The 21,016-nt window shown below is 44.7% G+C and overlaps 1 protein-coding gene across 2 annotated transcripts in view; it reads left to right on the top strand.

Moving 5' to 3' along the window:
- BID (BH3 interacting domain death agonist) overlaps nt 1-21,016 on the top strand; it is a 50,783-nt gene that overhangs the window by 18,534 nt on the left and 11,233 nt on the right. For both annotated transcript variants that reach the window (XM_046010982.1, XM_046010981.1), the window contains exon 2: nt 18,205-18,279. In XM_046010982.1, the coding sequence (XP_045866938.1) occupies nt 18,268-18,279 (12 nt within the window). In that variant the 5' untranslated portion in view covers nt 18,205-18,267. The remainder of the gene's footprint in view (nt 1-18,204; nt 18,280-21,016) is intronic.

Raw genomic sequence — 21,016 nt, 5'->3', positions numbered from 1 at the left:
GCCCTCCTACCACCCCCACCCCCCCGACCTCACCCACCTACCCCTCTCCCCCATCCCGGAATTCCTGTGAAGTCTCCCTGTTTTGTGTGATGATATCTGAATAGGTTCACTATGAAGAATCTGTCCATTTTTAAAAATCTGTGGTGGGGTGTCTGGTGGGCTCAGTCAGTAGATCATGCAACTCTTGGTCTTGGGGCTGTAAGTTCGAGTCCCACACTGGGTGTAGAGATGACTTAAAAATCTTTAAAAAAAATTTATAGTAAAACAGATGTTCCATAAAATTTACCATTTGAACCATTTTAGGTAGACAGTTCAGTGGCATTAATGAGGAATTAATAATTCTTTAAAACAACAGGAGTAATTCCTCAGGTAAGTGGAATTGTACAGTGTATTTGGCTTTTGTGTCTGGCTTTTTTTTTCTTTTTAAGATTTTATTTATTTATTTGACAGAGATCACAAGTAGGCAGAGAGGTAGGCAGAGAGAGAGGGAAGCAGGCTCCCTGCTGAGGAGAGAGCCCGATGTGGGGCTCGATCCCAGGACCCCGGGATCACGACCTGAGCTGAAGGCAGAGGCTTTAACCCACTGAGCCACCCAGGCGCCCCTGTGTCTGGCTTATTTTATTCGTGTAATGTCTTCAGAGTTCATCCATGTGAGAGCCTATGCCAGAATTTCATTCTTTTTTTGGTGCGTGGTAAAATACACATAACATAAAATTTACAGTTTTAGGGGCGCCTGGGTGGCTCAGTCGTTAAGCATCTGCCTTGGGCTCAGGTCATGATCCCAGAGTCCTGGGATCAAACCCTGCTTCGGACTCCCTGCTCAGCGGGAAGCCTGCTTCTCCCTTCCCATTCCACCTGCTTTGGTTCCCTCTCTCGCTGTGTCTCTCTGTCAAATAAGTAAATAAAATCTTTTTTAAAAAATTTACAATTTTAACCATTTTCCTTTTTTAAAAGATTTGATTTATTTGTCAGAGAGAGCAAGCGCACAAGCATTGGGAGTGGCAAGCAGAGGGAGAGGGAGAAGCAGGCTCCCCCCTGAGCAAGGAGCCCAGTGTGGGACTCAATCCCAGGACTCTGGGATCATGACCTGAGCTGAAGGCAGACGCTTAACCAAAAGGGACCCAGACACCCCTTGTTCTTCCTTTTTGAAGCTGAATTAATATTCTGCTTTATGGGTAGAACTATGTTTTGTTTATCCATTCACCCATCTATGGACATTTGCATGGCTTTTGTGAATAGTGCCACTAGAACATGGGCGCAAATACCTGTTTGAATCGCTGTTTTCACTTTTTTGGTGTATATGCCCAGAAGCAGAATAATTTAAATCATATGGTAACTCTGTGTATAATTTTTTGAGAAACTGTTACCAAACTCAGACTGTATACCAGATAGGATACACAGTACCTAATGTCTGAGATACTGGCTTTGAAGCAAAGAAAGCTTTATCATCAGATGGGCAATCCAAGGAGAAATCAGGGGATCATTTCCAAAGTGGAGTGATACTGTTGAGCCTAGGGACAGCTTATATATTTGAAAGGAAAGGAAGGGATTTCTTGAAACCATAAGAGGGTGGGGCTCAACAACCTGGAGGTAAGCATTCTTCAGAACAATGAGGTACTATTTGGGACATCTGGTCCCCATTAGGTTTATTTTTATTTTATTCATTTATTTGTCAGAGAGAGAGAAAGAGTGCGAGCGCATGTGTGCAGACTCAATCCCAGGATCCTGGGATCATGACCTAAGCCAAATCAGACTCTTTTTTTTTTAAAGATTTTATTTATTTATTTGACAGACAGAGATCACAAGTAGTCAGAGAGGCAGACGGAGAGAGAGGAAGGGAAAGCAGGCTCCCCGTTAAGCAGAGAGCCCAATTCGAGGACCCTGGGATCATGACCTGAGCCGAAGGCAGAGGCTTTAACCCACTGAGCCAAATCAGACTCTTTACCTACTGAGCCACCCAGGTGTCCCCCCCCATTTAGGTTTCTACAACGAATGAGTAAACAGGGAGTAGGGATAAAAAGGCAGTTAATGTTTGATCATGCATGGAACATAATTAGGGAACATAACAGAATGTGGAGGTGAGTTAATAATGTGATTAATAAAACTATAGTTCTGTTTATGCTCTCAAAAGAGGTCCAGAAACCAAGCATCTGGCCTCAAAACTGCCATACTGTCCTTTTTTTTTAAAACCAGGATGTAATTGGACAAGCTGATAAGTGTAACCAGGTCCTTACTTGGAATGTCCTATTTCTGCAGGATGAGCACGCAGTCCACTATGACCAACCACTTTTCACTTTATGGAACCAGTGGCTGCAAAGCCTTGCCAGGAACCCTGCCCGGCCTCTGGCTCCTAGGGCCCTAGCTGTACGGGAGGGTTAGGAAGATCACTTTTGACAGGCCAGGGAATTTAAGATACTTGGTGGACCTGAATAAGAGAGGCAAGAGACTGACTATACAAATGGACTGTGGCCAGACCATACGTAAAAGCAGAATCCACCACCTGCAGCAACCTACCCGGGAAACCCTCCTTACATAATGACTAGCTTAAGAAGGCAGCCTGCTAGAAATCAGGTCTGTTTCTGGTGACAATCTAGAAAGCTAAAAATAACTTCTGTAATAATTGGCCCCTGCTGGCCTTCATTAATAACTGGTTTCCTATTCTTTGTCCCTGCTTCCAACTTAGGACATGCAGAAAAAGACACATGTACCCCTAACCAGTCATATACAGTGCCACCAGCTTCCAGTTGGGACACACCTGAAGCGCCCCCTCCTTTTCTCACAGTAAATCTTTCCCAATCCTCTGCATGCCTTTGAGAGTCTGCCAGCTGTGAATGTCGGGATGAAAAGCCTTTGTTCCCAGGCGGTTGGGCTTCCTTTATTTTCTTAGAGGAATTCACTTACATTTATAGGAACTGCCATGAAACCTGCTGCAGTTGCTTAGGCTTGGTTTCCTGCCCTCAGGTCTCAAATAATAATGTGTTTAAAAATCCAGTCCAAGATTTCTTATTCCTTATTGAAAGTCTCCGGTCCGAAGTTGATTTTGTGCCCTTAGTAGTTCAATATTGCATGGCTCTAAATTTGCAAAAGAAACTTAGAGGTTTAAACTGGTTAATGAACACTCTTGCTGCACTGATGTAAATTACCAGGCTGATCTTTGAGATCATCTTTGAGATGATTGTCATTGTCAGGAAGATTTTTGAAGGACTTTGAAATGCGAAATAAAAAAACCCAACCCAGATGTTCTGACTAGTACACCCTTTTATTTTCTTTGCCTTTTATTGTCTTTGAGTTATTTTCCATCTTTGTAAGTTAAAGAAAACTGATACTAATGCAAATGATTGTTCATAGAAATGCAAATGAGCTATCCAGTTTCATAGCTTATGGATATTGACTAGCTTGGGATGTGTTTTGTAAATTCATCTCTGCTTTCCCATTGCCTGTGGCTATGGATCTTTGATTCCTTTGAATGGTTTTAACTTTTTTTTTTTTTTAGATTTTATTTATTTATTTGAGAGAGGGAGGGGGAGAAGAGGAAAAGAGCAGCGGGAGAGGGAGAAGCGGACTTCCTGCTGAGCAAGGAAGTGGGGGGCAGTGTAGGGCAGGGGGACTCTATCCTGGGACTCTGGGGTCATGACCCCAGCTGAAGGCAGTCAGTCGCTTAACCAACTGAGCCACCCAGGCACACTGAGTGATTTTAACATTTTACTGTTTACCCCATTAAGTAAGTTAAATAAAATCTTTAATATGTACTCATTTAAGAAGGAAAAGAAAAAGGAAATCCGCCTTCTCTAACCCCCCCCTTTTTTTTAAGATTTTATTTATTTATTTGACAGAGAGAAATCACAACTAGGCAGAGAGGTAGGCAGAGAGAGAGGAGGAAGCAGGCTCCCTGTGGAGCAGAGACCCGGATGCGGGGCTTGAACTGGGACCATGACCCGAGCCAAAGGTAGAGGCTTTAACCCACTGAGCCACCCAGGTGCCCCTCTAAACCCATTCTTCTGAGGAAGACACACCAAGGCCCAGAAAAGTGAACTCCCTTCCCTGCCCCTGTCTTTTCCAGATAGCACTTTCTCTTCTGAATCCCCAGTCAGGAGAAAACATAAAAACATCTATATTTTTATAGATTTTTATATTTTATGGGGAAAACATAAAAACATATTTTTGTAGATATACAACTGACCTTTGAACAACTTGGGTTTCAATTCAGGTTCACTTATATGCAGATTTTTTTCCAAATATAAACTTGGACATTGATAAAAAGAGTGCAGTACTGTATCTTCCTGTGATTTTCTTAATGACATTTTTTTTCCTAGCTTACTTTAATGTTTAAATTTTTTAAAAGGTTTTATTTATTTTATTTATTTATTATTATTTTTTTTAATTTTATTTATTTATTTGACAGAGAGAGAGATCACAAGTAGGCAGAGAGGCAGGCAGAGAGAGAGGAGGAAGCAGGCTCCTTGCGAAGCAGAGAGCCCGATGCGGGGCTTGATCCCAGGACCCTGAGATCATGACCTGAGCCAAAGGCAGCGGCTTAATCCACTGAGCCACCCAGGCACCCCATATTTTATTTATTAATTTTAGAGAGCGAGAAAGCAGGGCAAGGAGCAGAGGGAGAGGAGAGAATCTCAGGCAGACACCATGCTCAGCACAGAGCCTGATGTGGAGCTCATTCTCAATCCTGAGATGGTGACCTGAGCTGAAATCAAGAGTTGGACACTTAAAAAAAGTGGTATGTTGGGGCGCCTGTGTGGCTCAGTGGTTAAGCATCTGCCTTCAGCTCAGGTCATGATCCCAGGTTCCTGGGATTGAGCAACGCATTGGGCTCCCTGAGCCACCCAGGCATGCCTCTAGCTTACTTTACTATAGGAATACAACATATCCTACATTTAACATGCAAAGTGTATGTTAATCACGTGTTTATGTTATCAGGCTTCCAGTCAACATTAGTAGTTGAGTTTTAGGGTAGTTAAAAGTTACACGTGCACTTTTGACTACACATGCATCAGTGCCCCTAATCCCCACGTTGTTCAAGGGTCAACTGTATAGAGAGCTTGGTCTATCTATAAAAATAGTATAAATATATCTTCCTAAATATTTAGCTGTAAGATATATATGGATATATATAGATACGGTGAAAATAAAGGACAACCTCACTAACGTGGAGTCGGGGCCAGCAGGGGGTGCCCTCGTGCCCTACCACTTGTCCTCAAGCGCAGACCTAACAGAAAGAGAGGGTACCTTGTGAGCCCCCACTGCTGTACTGCCCCAGTGGGAGGACCAATGAGAGGACAAAGGAGCCCAGCCGAAGAGAGACTGTCCTAATTCACCGGGTGAGAAGCCACTTGGAACCCCAGTTTACCTCAGTGGACTTTTTGTTTATAGTAGCCCTCCAGGCTTCCTCCTTCCCTCTCCAAGTGTTTTCCTTGCTAAGGACTTGCCTATAGTTTTGCCTTAGCGGTTTAATTTTTTTTAAGGTGAACATCTTACACACACAGTTGACCTTTGAACAACATGGGGGTAGAGGCGCTGATTCCCCCACTTCTAGCCCCATGGTCAGAAATCTACATATCACTTTTTAAAATAATTATTTTTATTTATTTATTTGACAGAGAGAGACAGCTAGAGAAGGAACACAGCAGAGGGAGTGGGAGAGGGAGAATTAGGCAGAGCAGGGAGCCCAATGCGTTGCTCAATCCCAGGAACCTGGGATCATGACCTGAGCTGAAGGCAGATGCTTAACCACTGAGCCACACAGGCGCCCCAACATACCACTTTTTTTAAAAAAAGATTTTATTTGACAGACATACAGCAAGAGAGGGAACACAAGCATGGGGAGAGGGAGCACCAGGCTCCCTGCCAGCCAGGGACCCCGATACCTGAGCTGAAGACAGACATTCAACCCACTCAAGTACCCAAGCGCCCCTACATATCACTTTTGATGCCTCAGAAACTTAACTGCTAATAGCCTACTGTTGACAAGAAGCCTTACTGATAACACGGTCAATTAATAGATATCTTTGTATATTCTATGTATTATACATTGTATATATATATTTTTAAGATTTTATTTATTTGACAGAGACACAGTGAGAGAGAGAACACAGGCAGGGGGAGTGGAGTGTGAGAGGGAGAAACAGACTTCCTGCTGAGGAGGGAGCCAATGCGGGACTCGATCCCAGGACCCTGGGATCATGTCCTGAGCTGAAGGCAGATGCTTAATGACTGAGCCATCCAGGCACCCCTATACATTGTATTCTTATAATAAAGTAAGCTAGAGTGGGGTGCCTGGGTGGCTCAGATGGTTAGGCATCTGCCTTTGGCTCAGGTCAGGATCTCCAGGTCTGGGATCAAGCCCCACGGTTGGTCAGTTGGTCAGCTCCTGCCTCAGCAGGGAGTCTGCTTCTCCCTCTGCCTCTCCCCTCTGCTCATGCTGTCTCTCGAATAAATAAAATATTTAAAAAATAAAAAGTAAGCTAGAGGAAGAGAAATTTTATTGAGAAAATCAGAGAAAATACATTTACAGTACTGTACTGTCAAAAATCTGCATGCAAGTGGACCACAAAGTTTAAACCCGTTTTCAAGGGTCTACGGTATAAAGAGATATCTTTTCCCATGCATCTTTTTTTTTCTTTTAACATTTTATTTATTTGAGAGAGAGAGTGTGTGAGAGAAAGCACAAGTGGTAGAGAGGGAGAAGCAGGCTGCCCATCGACCAGGGAGCCTGATGTGGGGCTCAGTCCCAGGACCCTGAGGTCATGATCTGAACCAAAGGCAGACACTTAACTGACTGAGCCACCCAGGTGCCCCTCACCATGATTCATTTTTACCATTGTTCCTCCAGCTGCAGGTACCGTGCCTGCCCACATAAGGAGCTCAACCTGGGTTGCTGACTAATGAGAGCCATATTCATAGTCACACAGCTGGTCGTGTGATGGGCTGGGGTCATGCAGAGTTGGGTTCTTCCAGCATAATTGTAGCATGCCCCTCTGTGCAACGTTGAGTGACCTTGAAGTCTGCTTGGTGGTTGGTGAGGAGTTCAGTGTGGCGGGGCAGACCATAGGTGAATCTGTGTTGGGAAGGAGAGGCCTGCCCTGCCAAGGTTTTGTGCTCATAAAACCTTTGTCCTTTCTGGGCATTTGTGTATACTTGCTCCTGCATCGCTTTGGCCCAGGCCGCCCAAGTAGACTGACTTTATGGGATGGTGTTAGGCTGTTTTTGGTGCACTTAGGGGTTTTCAGTTATTACAGGGACATTTTGGCATCCAGGGTGAGACTCTCGGGCCTCAGGAAAGGGGGTTGGAGTCTGAGTAGACACATACCAGGTATCCACAGTCCGCTTATGTTACTCACGGAACACAGGCCTGGAGGTGGGTACCAGCTTGCCTCACATTCCCAGCTTGGGCAACTCTGCAGGTGCTGAGGTATTCCCTGCCCTCACTGGGCACCCTCCAGTCTCAGCCTTGACTCTGAAAATTAGGGTAGAAGTGGCGCCTTCTTTACAGGGATGTCATGAAGAATAGTGAGAAACCACAAGCAGAGGTGATCTGGCCCTGTGGCTGGTGTATTTGGATGTTGTCAGTACGTGGTGGTTGTTGGGGTCTTGCTATAAGGAATAATATCTGCCTTCCCTGCACCTCACGATCCTAGACTAATAGGGTTGGGGAGAGAGGGTAGAAACCAGCCGTGCAGAATCTCAAGTCCCAGGCTGCATCCATCACAGGTGTCTTGGGACTGGTGAAATCCTGGCTGTGAACATGCTAGGTAAATGGCAAGCCTTGTTCAGAGGGAAGCCAGTGGCTTACTGCTTCCCGTTCCCATCTACCTCGCCATTTCCCCACTGAATCTCAGAAAAGAGAGGACATCGGTTCTTGTTGGCTTGAGTTTTCCTTCTTGCTGGCAACTTTGGCTAGGAATTGGGGTTCGGGGATAGAGCCATTCTTGCCATGGAGCCATTGAGGTTTTCCGTGGGTCTTCACTCCTGTATGCCTGGTCCTGCTCACAGCTGGTGGTTGACTCGTTGAGTTTCTTCTTGAGGAACCAAGCAGTGAAGCCAGAGGTAGACCAAATGCAGGTGGATACTCTGCCCTGAAGGTTCATGCATCCCCCCAGCTCTGCTTAGCCAGGCGTGGGAGTGCTACCCCTTTTCCTAAAGACCTCCATTGGGCCACATGTCCCTGGGGTACTGTGTCAGTGACCCTGAGGCCTATGTTTCCTGGGCAGAGCCCAGCTGAGCTACAAGTCCCTGTTGTTCCTGACCACTGTGGTGCCTGTGCACATGCTGAATTTTCACATCTGTCTCCTTTGATTCTGGACTTAGGAAAACACTACACCTGGGTATTCATCACAGTCCTGTTTTTAATGGTGAAAAAGTAGAAACTATGAATGTTCAATAATAGGGCATTAATTGTATTTGAGGGTGTTTAGGGTTTTCAGCCTCAGCACTGCTGACACTTTGGGCTAGAGAATTCTTCGTTCAGGAGCCTGCCCCGTTGCGCTGTAGGATGTTGAGCGGCACAGTAGCACACTCCCCAGACAACCAGAGATGTCTCCAGACACTGCCACACGTTCCTTGGGGAGGCAAAGTCATCACTGGTTGAGAACAAACCTCTGCAAAATAAAACACGTTTTGAAAAATACCTATTGAAGTGGAAATATAATCACAATTTGAACGAAGAAGACAGTCTACCTGAGGATGTGGATGTGTATATTTTTACCCTTAAAAACAAAACTGCCAGTTATTTTTACGGGCAAAAAAATAGGTTTATTGGGGCTCCTGGGTGCCTCAGTCATTAAGCGCCCACCTTTGGCTCAGGTCACGATTCAGGGCCCTGGATCATGGCTCTCTGCTCAGTGGGAAGCCTGCTTCTCAGAACTTCTCCCACTCCCCCTGCTTGTGTTCCCTCTCTCCCTGTGTCTCTGTCAAATAAATGAATAAAATCTTTTTAAAAAATGGGTTTATTCATCAATAGCAAAGAATTGCAATTTGGGACAAGCTAGCCACACCAAAGCCATAAGCAACTCCCCAGCACAAAGGAGAGGAACACTCTTTTATGGAGGAAAGGGGAAAGCTGGGAGGGCTGTTAGAAACAAAATTTCATTGGATGAAACTGGGAGTTTGAAGTATAGTAACTTTCATTGGCTGGGCTGTGGGGGGAGCCTAACCTTCCTCCTGCTGCGGTAGTTAAGTAGTATCTGCTGGCAAAGTGCAAGAGCGCCCCCTGCTGGCTTCCCGACTCCATTCTAACCAAGGTTTCCTTTTATTAATTTTCACATTTTCCCTTTTTGATCAAGATCTTTTTTGAAAGCATTGCTGATCAAGAGTCAGGTTTTCCATATGCAGTGGTTTTGTTCCTCAGTGCCAAGAAGGACCTTCCCTGGTTGTCATGTCCTTCTTGGGAGGGAAAGTGCATAGCAGCTGGAAACCACTTAAGGCAGTGTTTGATAGCAAGGAGGGTTAGGAGGGAGAACTCTCTGGCACTTCCCACCTATAGCCTGTTTATAAAAATGTAAGCATTGAAGATCATCTTGAAGCACCGAGCCAGCATCGTGTGATTGGGTACATCGCTTTTAGAAAGTTTGACAGAAAACAAAATACAAAACCTAAAATAATTCAATTTTAATTTCTGTTTGAAGAAGTAACATGAATTCCAAATTATATGATGTTTCTAAGCCAGGACTCTAACTCTGAAAATAGCCAGCTGAAATATTTATTGGCCCTTAATTCTGACATGGGGGAGAAACGTTCTTCCTACAAAGGCATGCCTCCTGGAAGTCTCTGCTTGTGAAGGGACAGGAAAGGTACTACTGGATACTGCAAGAGTACACTGAGCATGCTTGGGAAGATTCAGTGCGGGTGTAAAAATGCAGCCATAGCTGCTGGACTTTTGCAGAACAGCAAAACTTAAAGTGAGGTTTTAAGTCAGCATTGTTGTATCTCAAAGAGCTGTTTGGAATCAAATGTTTCATTGATGATATAGCCTGTGAAGCTGCAAGTTCAGAGACCATAAATTTGGATAGGAATCCAGAATCAGTTAACAGGTTAGATGAAAGAACGCTTTTGTGGGGCGCCTGAGTGGCTCAGTAGGTTAAGCCTCTGCCTTCAGCTCGGGTCATGATCTCAGGGTCCCGGGATGGAGCTCTGCATCGGGCTCTCTGCTCAGCAGGGAGACTGCTTCCCCCTGTCTCTCTGCCTGCCTCTGCCTACTTGTGATATCTCTCTCTCTGTCAAATAAATAAATAAATACATCTTTAAAAAAAGAAAAAAAGAAAACGACTTCTGTGAATTCTGAGTCTTCTATACCCTTCAGAAAAAGCAAGTGAGAAATGAGTCCCAGAATCATGAGGAGGTTGTTTCCAAAAGGACATAATCAAGAGAAGAGGTTTCCTCCTTTTGCAGGGGCTTGGGAGATGGAGATAAGGACATCATCTTTCCATGAAAGAGAGAAGGAGTAGTGAGAAAAAGATTGTATAGGCCTGCTCCAGACCTCCTGGAAAGCTGTCTCACCCAGTGGTGTCTGCTTCAGTTCCAGGCCTTTCCGTCCAGGTCAGCAGGCAGTGTGCAGGTTCAGCCAGGGTCTGGTCCTTTCTGTAGATGTGTTATGTTAATCTAGGAGTCTTTTCCCTGGAGCTTGATGGCTTAAGAGTTGGTTAGCAGTCTCTGATAAGGCCGAGTCTTTCTGGAGGTGTCTTTTCCAATAGACAAAATCTCCATATTGCAGGATGTGATGCTTAAGGTTGTTGTCTCCTGGGAGTGCACTGTGAGAAGACTGCTCTACCAAAGTGTGCTTATTTTTAATAGATGCAATTGGGCCTTTATAATTTTTTATTAACATATAATGTATTATTTGTCCCAGGGTACAGGTCTATGAATCATCAGGCTTACACATTTCACAGCCCTCACCGTAGCACATACCCTCCCCAATGTCCATCACCCAGCCACTATTAGGCCTTTACAATTTGAAGGAGGTCTTCTTTTATCAATTGTGGGTCAGAAGGAGGCAGGGGCCAAGTGCACTGGATGTCCTGTGAGTATCAAAGGGTGCCAGTCTTAGGATTTCCCATAAGACAGATCTGAGATTTGGAAGGACTGGTGGCAGCGCTTTCAGCCAAGGTATTTGGAGGGTCTTTATGCATTTTGCCAGCTGAGTTCTAATACTGAAGCTAGTGTATCTGACTAACCCTGAGGATTAAGGGAGGTATGGACAATGAAAGGACAGACTTGTCCAAGTTTGATCAGTAAATGGGTTCCCTGTTCACTCTGAAGTTTGAAAGGGTTCCTCGGATAGGGATAATCTTTTTCTTTTTCTTTTTTAAGATTTATTTCATTTTTTTAGAGAAAGAGCACTAGCAGAGGGAGGGGCAGAATCTCAAGCAGGCTCCATGCTGAGGGTGAAGCCTGATGTGGGGCTCAATCCCATGACCCTGAGATCACGATCTGAGCAGAAACCAAAAATCAGACATTTAATGGACTGCACCACCCAGGCACCAGGGATAATCTTTTCTAACAGAATTTTAGCCACAGGAGAAGCATTTGCTAGTGTAAATGGGAAAGCTTTGATCAGAGAGAAAACATACCAAGTTATGACTAACTTTTTATCCTCAACATCCTTGTTATGGGAAAACTATATAAAGTCCGTTTATCTGAACAGCTTTCCCTGGATTGTACTTTGGATGGGTGGGACAAGTGAGGTGGACAGCTTTTGTGGCCTTATTAATATTTCCCCACTAGTACTGCTTCATGAATGCTGTCGTTTTGTCAGTAGATCAACAGTGAAATGCACGTACAGTGATCAACAGCAGAAATTTTAGAACTTCTGGTAAGGCTGGGTTATTTGGTCCAAACCAGAGTTCTCTTTTTATCAAACCACTGAACAATTATTATATTTCCAATATTGTTTTCTCCTCTCTGGGGTCAGTTGGGTATCTCTGGTCAGTTTTTCCAGGTTATCATTGGTGAGAATATCCCTCTGGAACATGACAGAGGTTTGGCTACTGGTTCCCTTGAAAGCATGGTGGGTGTGTGGGTGTGAGAGAGAGAGAGAGAAACTGTCAACGGGGTGGTGTCCTTTGAATTCTAGGGAGTTAAGTCTGGAATGCCCCGGAATCTTAATAGTCAGAGGAGCCAGTAACAAAGTAGGGCATCCAGTAAATTATGGACATAGGAGCCTTTTATAATTGTATCCCAAATGGGGGCAAGGACACCTCGTTGTTTTCATAAAACTCCAAAGTCATGAGCTACACCAAAAGCATACAGACTGTCGGTATAAACGTTTGCAGTTTTCCCCTGGGCTAAGATACACTTGAGTAAAGGCGTGTAACTCAGCCTGTGGGGCTGCCATGGCGGGGGGGTGGGGGTGACAGTGCTGCTCGGTGCCTTCAGAAGGAGTTGCATGCGGTAGCATGCCCCAAATGGTATTTACCATTTCCTCTTTATCAATGGGAATACTAAGAATGCCCTGGATAAATCAATTCCAGTGAAAAAAAATCTGCTTTTAGTGGAAATGGATGTCAGTAGCATATGGGAGTTAGGGACAGCAGGATGCCCTGGGATAACAGTGTTATTTCATTGTTCAGAGGTCCTGGACTAACTTCCATCCTTGGCCACTGGGTTTTCTCACAGGTAAAACTGGGGCATTCCAGGGACTAGTGTAGGATGTGATGAGGCTTACATTACATACTCTTATGGGCTTAATACCTGGAAGTGCTTGGGTGTCTTTGTTTATATGTTGTTGATTAATGCTAAGGAGAAGTTTTGAGGAATCTCTTTGAATCTTGATGGGAGGTGCACTGTGGAATCTGCCGATGATCGACTGAAGATTTTGCCCATAAAGAGAAAAGCAGGGGCACCTGGGTGGCTCAGTGGGTTAAGCCACTGCCTTCGGCTCAGGTCATGATCTCAGGGTCCTGGGATCGAGTCCTGCGTCGGGCTCTCTGCTCAGCGGGGAGTCTGCTTCCCTCTCTCTCTCTCTCTCTCTCTCTCTGCCTGCCTCTCTGCCTACTTGTGATCTCTCTCTCTCTGTCAAATAAATAAATAAAATCTTTAAAAAAAAAAAAAAGAGAAAAGCAACTGATCCGACAGGAGTAAATGATCAGTGTCTCCAGACTCATCTATAGTGCCATCAGAGAAGGAACAAATAAAAGATGTCAAAGGCTGGTCTGATTTTTCTGGTTGGCTGTTTTGATTACTAACTAACAAATTCTAGAATTATTTGCCCCTTTTGGGGAAAGAAATTCCAGCCTGATACTTTTCTAAAAAAAAATCTCACCCCAGCAAATGAAAACGGAGAAAGAACGGAGAAAAGGTTGTGTATCTCTAGACAAAGGGAATAGGTTCAGAGACAGGAACGTGTTGAGGTTTATGAGAGACCCCTGCTATTTGAGCTGTTTAGTGCTCTGCTGTGGGGGCCGCATCATAGCAGGGGGGCCGAGCCCCGAAGAGTATGGCTCTGGTGTCAGTATGGACACACAGAGATTAAGTCCTGATCTGGAGGGTGGTTTCTGCAAGCCAATTCAGAGGGAGGATTGGTAAGAGCCCCTATAGTTTCTTGGAACCTCATTATTGGGAAGTTGGATCCTGGAAAGGCTGGCTGTGGGGTTAAAGGCTCCTGAAGTGCTCAAGTTTGTAACGTTCTTTATTCCAGTGCCCTGGCTCTTTGCAATAATAATAGCAGAGACTAGGAGGTTTTGGGTTTGTTTAGGAGCCTTCATTTGCCAAAGTTGAAAATTAAGAATTTTAGTGGTTTTTTAGGTGACTTACCTGGATGCGAGCCAGCTGCTGTGGCAAATGAACTAAATCTGGAGTGGACATCGTTTCACATTCCATCCTGGTCTTTTTAACTTAAAGGAGAAAAACTAGCCCATTAACAAACAGAAATAAATGCTACCCAGGTGGATTACATCTAAAGGAAGACCAGAACCTTGCTTAAAAACATTTTGGAATTGATTGTAATAGTCATGAGCAGGTTCATCAGGCTTTGTTTGCAAACCTGAATTTTATTCCAATCAGCAGGCTTAGGAAAAGCTACTGTAATTGCCCATAAACATTTCCCAATGAGTGTTCTAGCACCTTGCCCAAAATTAGGAGTTTGGTTATCTAAATCCCCTTCAGGATGTTCCATTAGGCTGGTTTCTTCAAGTGTTTGGCCTGGCCCTCACCAAGGAGCATGTGGACTAACTGATAAAAATTTGAGAAACCAGATTGGTAAGTTTGAGTATGTTAAATTCTTTAGCAACCTACTGGGCCCTCAGTTACTTTAGGAAACTCTCTATGGTTGGCAGTTTGGCCTTAGTCCAAGAAACATAAGAAACCTGGGGTTTATTGAGATCCTAAGAAGATTAACCTTTTTTTTAAATTTTTTTAAAGATTTTATTTATTCATTTGACAGACAGAGATCACAAGTAGGCAGAGAGGCAGGCAGAGAGAGAGAGGGGGAAGCAGGCTCCTGCTGAGCAAAGAGCCTGATGTGGGGCTCGATCCCAGGACCCTGGGATCACGACCCAAGTCGAAGGCAGAGGCCTTAACCCACTGAGCCACCCAGGTGCCCCAGAAGATTAATCTTTAAAGGGGCAAGGTTTAATAGGTTTAAGAGAGGAGAGAGTGGCAAGAGGTTTGGAGCTAAAGTAAGTGAAGTTTGGTAGAAAGAATAGAGGAAAATGGCATGGGAGCTGGGGCCTAAGGACTGGTGGCTGCCTCCTGTCTGGAAACAAGGGTGGGGGTGGGTGAGGACTTCAGAAGCAGTTTTGACTTCTTTCAACTGTTTGCCTCAGTTAATTTCAAAGTAGTATCTTGCAAAGAGGCAAACCTAGAATCCTGACATTTGGGAGCCTCAAGGTGCCAATTAAAATAGACATCTGGGGCACCTGGGTGGCTCAGTGGGTTAAAGCCTCTGCCTTAGGCTCAGGTCATGACCCAGAGTCCTGGGATCGAGCCCCACATCAGGCTCTCTGCTCAGTTGGGAGCCTGCTTCCTCCTCCTCTCTCTCTGTCTGCCTGCCTCTCTGCATACTTGTGATCTGTCTGTCAAATAAGTAGAATCTTAAAAAAAAAAAAAAAAGACATCCCCTTCAGTTTTTTACTTTTAGGGGCTACAGCTTCCTAATTTAGAGTAAAACAAGTTTGGGGAGAAAAAAACTTCCTCATGGTCATTGACATTCTAAATTACTTTTAGTTAAGTCGGTCCACTTAGTTTGAAATGTACATGAGAAGGGAATGTAGTTTTTATTTTTTATTTTATTTTTGGAGGGGAATGTAGTTTTTAAACAGAAAAACCTGGCCAGGGTCTCAGAAGAATGGCATTTGTATGACTGGAATCCCATCTCTTAGGTGTTTTTTGTTTCTCTAGAGCAAAAAGAAAAGTTCCTCAACAGCAAAGTTTCAGTAGGAATAGCCTGGTCCCAAAGCAGTCAGACTGAAGACCATCAGAATTCCAACAGAACAATCGGTTCCTAAAAATGGAGTCAGACCAAAGGCCAAACAAGTACTCTGAGAAAGGACAAGACCTTAAAACAAGTCCCAAGTTTAAAGCCTGGAAAGGTCAAGCATAAGGAGCGCAGAACTCAAAATCATCAAAAGACAGGGTCAGAAACCAGCAAGTCCGACTAACTCTGGGTCCTGGCACCTGCTCACTCCCCAGCCTTGCAGCTGTTGGGGGTCCCACTTCTGATCACCAAATACTGTTAACCTGAGAAAGAAAACTGCCACTGATTTCACCAGTAGCAGTGGGCTTTTTCTTCCCGAATAGTATAGAATTATAATTCAGGACAAGCAAGGTAGGCAAAACCGTAGGAAGTTCACAAAACGACGACTGCTGGGAGGTTAAAAGCAAGAAGCCCATTGGAGTAATCCAGGAGTTCTGAGTATAGTGGCCTTTCATTGGCTGACTTTAACAGAGTGTCATTGGCTGGGTTGTTGCTGGGGCAGGAGGAAAACCTTTCTTGCCCCTGCTGGGATCGTGAGGTAGTAAAGTACTGTCAGGCTTGTAGGATATAGTTCTTCCGGTTGGGTCCGAAATTCATGAGCAGACGTAGGGCAGAAGAGCGCCCCCTGCTGGCCATGACTCCATTCTAAGCAAGGTTTCCTTTTATTCTCGTATCAAAGTCTGGAGGAAATCAAAGGTTTATATGAATTATTTCCCTTTTCTTAAAAAAAAGAAAGATTATTTATTTTAGAAAGAGAACAAGCATGGGAATGAATGGGAGGAGGGCAGAGGGAGAGAATCTTCAAGCGGATTCCCTTTTGAGCTGGGAGCTAGCTGCAGGGGCTCTATCTCACAACCCTGAAATCATGACCTCAGGGGAAGCTGCGAGTTGGACACTTAACTGACGGAGCCACCCAGGAGCCCCATGTGTGAATTAATTCTTGAGAGAACAAGCTGGAGGCCGGGGTTCTGTTCACTGCACCTTTGAATTGGCAGTGACTTGTAGACATGGTTTGGCTTCTGTGGCCCTTTTCCTGGGGGCGTGTTCTGTTTTATTCTTTGTCCTGATTCTGATAATGGCTCCAGCTCTTCCCTATGGAGGGCCTGTAGATGGCCCATAATGTAGCATCCTTGTTGGTTCCCAGTTCAAATACATGTGAGTCCTTTGCTCTTGACACCCCCAGGCCATACCCAGCCATGGGGGTGGGCTCTTCCAGATTTCGCAGTGTGAGGGTTGGGCTGCAGCCTCTAGCTTTGCATGACCCCCAAAGGCCTACAGGAGCACCTGAGACCAGGAGCTGGGCACATCTGAGAATAATTGTATTCTACAAATGTGCGTGGCTGCCTGGTGTGGAAAGGCATGACTTCCCTTAGTGCTTTGGCCTCCTTTTCACTTGCATGTGGGAGCCTCACTTTTGCTTCCTACAGAGGAGTTGGTTGTCTGTTCTTGTTTCTTTTTTTTTTTTTTTTTAATCTCCTCTACATTTAAGAACCAAGATAAAATTGCCAGATTTGGCTGTTTTTTACCCCATAAGATGACCATTTCATTTGGTTCAACCTAATATTGTATGTAAACACACACATACATAGGGAGATACATTTTAAGGTAGTATTATATTGTTGATACTGTTCTATAGAAACCATTGTTCAGGATCTCTCCTGGAGTTATGTATATTCCATTTCTTGGGCATAATCTCTTTGAACTCAATCCCCAGTTGCCTTTTGTCCAGTCTGTTGTTTATGAGGGTTATTGTGTTTGGAATAAATACCATAGAGGAGATTTAATCTTTTGTGTACTTGTCAAATATATATTCTCTTTCTTTCTTGGCCACCAAATGCTAAGAAAACATTTTATTTTCAAAGCTTCTTTTTCTTTACATTTTACAAGAGTTTTTTCTATATGAATGCCACTGAAACCATGTGGCCTGTGGGGAGAAGTGGTCTGCCTGGTTGTCTCTTACTCCCCACACCTTATTCTCTCATCCAGTTAAAACAGGATCAACCCAGTACACTACCTGCTTCTCAGCATAGTTGTGTGGAACAGAAGAGATAATGTGAAGGCTCTGAGAATGGTTGTATGCTGAAGGAAGGCTTGTGTAGTGGTGGTATTAGTGGTCATAGTAATCACAAGAGAGTCCCTGAAAGCTTCTAGGTATACTTTATTAGCTAACTTTCTTCTCACCTTCTAAAAAGATTTTATTTATTTGAGAGAGTGTGCAGTGGAGGGGGGGTAGGGAGGGGCAGAGGGAAACCTAAGCAGACGCCACACTGAGTCAGAGCCGACTTGGGGTTCAACCTCATGACCCTGAAATCACATCCTGAGCTGAAAGCAAGAGTCGGACACTATGCCACCCAGGAGCCCAAGCTAACTTTATTCTTGTAGGAAATGCACTAATGTAAGTATTTGATTAGAAAGAATTCATGAACTAGACTGCCCTATTTGCCTGATCAATGAGGTCTTGTGATCAGTGAGCTCTGAGTGGGAGAGCTGAACTCTGAGGTTGGAGAACTGACCCTGGGGAGCTCTCAGTGCCTTGGCAAGTGTCCATGTTGAGGAAAATTTCACAGTCTGCTCACTCGGTTGCTTCCCAGGCTCTGTGCTGAGAAAAGAGCATCCTGGGTGAGTGTGGCTGGGATGGGCAAGGTGTGAGCTTGGCTTCTGTGGCTGGAGCGTGCCTTAGAGCCAGGGCTCAGGATGGCACCCTTAATTCTCTCCTGAGGGTCCCGGAGGGGGGGTCCTTGCAGGGAACAGCTGCCTACTCTGTGTGTATGTGTGTTCTCTTCCAGGCTGCTGACTTGGGACCCCCACAAAGCCAGAAGCAAGTCGGAGCCTGCCAGACCACCTGTGCCATGGATTCTAAGGTCAGCTCTTGGGCTTCTCCTGGAGGAATGCTTTGGGAGGGGGAGTAAGTGTGGGAGTGAATGTGACCAGGGCCGGTTTGTTTGTCGTGTGTGTGCTGTCAGTGTGGACCCCGCTGACCCCTTCTCTGACAGTGCTGCGGGAGGAGCTTCACATTCACAACTTACTGGAGCACAGTAAAGAAGAAGAAAGACCTTGTCTTGTCTCCTCGTCCTCTTCCCTCCACCTTGTGCCTGGTTGCTCACTGGAAGGGCAAGGCAACTTTCTGATTCAGGACCATTTAGAAACTCTAGAGTTCTTGGAAGCAATCCCCCGAGGTCATATTGGCCATTCCCCTGGCTTCAGCAGAATGGTACCTAAATGCGTTCTCTGTACTTCCCTTTTAACTAGCTGGAAGAGAAAATCATGGCCTATCCAGTCAAAAGCTCTCTATTCATCCACGTCCTATATAGTTTTTCTATTTCCCTTCTTTGCCAACTTCTATAGAGGCCCCCAGCCCCAGGGGCTCCTCTTTGTCCATGCTGTGTGCAGCAGCCTTTGTCCTCACCCGCTCTTGGGGGAGGTATGTGCAAAAAGTCTAAGGATGGTAAACTTGGTGGCCCACCATTTCTGAATTCTTAGCAACGCCTAGCCCCTGGCAGGTGCTCAAGGTGTAGTTGGATGCTCTCCTGAAGAGCAGAGACCGCCAGGCTTCTCAGCTGGGTATCCGGAGTGTCCGAGACATGGCAGGCTCAGCAGAGGTGGTAGCTGCTTGGCCAGAAGATTTCAGCAGCTCCTTTTGTCCAGATAAAGGTCTATTTCGGTACCCAAAATTCCCTTCTGTTCGGCGCCTTTCCTGTCCATTCTTGTCTTCTCTGTGTATGGATATATGTATAAGGTTTCCTTTAGTTTTTCTTGTAGGGCAAGTCTACTGCTGTACTGTGGTTGATCTTATTTAATTTTTTTTTAAGTAGGCCTCACAGGGCTTGAACTCACAACCCTGAGATCAAGACCTGAGCTGAGGTTTAGAGTCAGACACTTGACCGACTGAGCCACCAGGTGCCCCTATTTATTTATTTCTTTTAAGTAAATCCTACGCTTAAGTGGGGCTCAAACTCAGGATGCCGAGATCAAGAGCTGCGTGCTCTACCTACTGAGTCAGCTGGGTGCCCCCATTCTTGTCCCTTTTAACCTGGCAACTGTTGTGTCCTTTCCTGTATTGTGGAGATGTCTGCTTTAGAACAGCATTGCCATGTCATGCTGTGTGGCTCTTCCACGAGTGTTTTTGTCCACCTTGTCCATCTCTCCTGAAAACTCTCCAGTGGAGGAAGGGGGACAGAATTACTCCCAGTGTTTTCTCTTTTTCAAGGTGAGAAAACAAAGATGCACAAGTTGCCCAGTGTCTCATGGAGCTGGGGTTCACAGTGAAATCCTGAGCAATTTCCTCTTACATTTCAGAGTTTGGCCTCCATCACAGTTTTCATCCTGTTGTAGATTTTTCTAACTTTTTTCTTTGGAGGTTTTTCCAGTTTTTAAAAAAATGTGGCAGAATACATAACATAAAATTTACCATTTTAACCTTTTTTAAGAACACAGTTCACTAGCATGAAGCACATTCATGTTGTGGTGACACCATCACCACCATCCACCTCCAGAACTTTTCACCTGTTCAGCTGAAACTCTGTCCCCTTTAAATACTAACTCCCATCCTGCTGTCCCCGTTTGTGGCAGCTCCCTCCACTCTCTGTCTCTGTGAATCTGACTACTTGCAGTCCCTCAGAGAAGTGGAGTCAAGCAATATTTGATCTATTATGTGTCTGACTTACTGCTTGAACACCATGTCTTGTGTTGGTTTTTTTTTTTTAACTGTTACAGTACCGTACATCCACATTTTAGCATTCTTTTTTTTTAATTTTTTAAAATTTTAAAAAGATTTTATTTATTTATTTATTTGACGGAGAGGAGAGAGCACAAGCAGGGGGAGAAACAGAAGGAGAGGGAGAAGCAGACTCTTCACCGAGCAGGGATCCTGACATGGGGCTCGATCTCAGGACCCTGGGACTATGACCTGAGCCAAAGGCGGACGCTCAACCGACTGAGCCACCTAGGCGCCCCCATTTTAGCATTCTTCTTTGATTTTTTTTTCTTTGTATTTAGAGAAACAAAATAAGTACAATTGGTTTGTTTTTTTGTTTTGTTTTGTTTTTAACTGTATGGTGCTGTTTTTGCCAGGTTTAGGCACCTGGATTGTTCTAGTTTGTCAAAACACATTGGATAGCTTTCCATTTTTTTTCTCTATGCTGAAACTGATTTTATAGCATGAGATTTACTTTCACATATCTCCCTTTTTTTTTTAAAGATTTATTTATTTGAGAGCTAGAGTGGGAATGGGCAGGAGAGGAAGAGACTCTCAAGCAGACTCCCCACTGAGTGTGGAGCCCAACATGGGGCTTCATCCCATGACCCTGAGGTTCATGACTTGAGATGAAACCAAAAGCTGGTTGCTTAACTGAGCCACCCAGGTGCCCCTTGATCATTTCTCTTAACATGCTTTTTCCTGTGATTTAGAAGGATAGATGGCTGTCAAATTTTATGTCTTTTGAGACATCCATTTCAACTTTTATCACTGGAAGATCAGAAAGAGTCACATTTGGGCACCTGGGTGGCACAGTAAGTTGAGCGTCCAGCTCAGCTCAGGTGGGGAGATCCAGCCTCACGTCGGGCCCCACACTCAATGTGGAGTCTGCTTGAGATTATCTC

This window comes from Meles meles, chromosome 7, assembly GCF_922984935.1.
Source record: "Meles meles chromosome 7, mMelMel3.1 paternal haplotype, whole genome shotgun sequence".
In the NCBI taxonomy this organism is placed as follows: domain Eukaryota; kingdom Metazoa; phylum Chordata; class Mammalia; order Carnivora; family Mustelidae; genus Meles; species Meles meles.
This window is presented reverse-complemented; position numbering and strand designations above follow the sequence as displayed.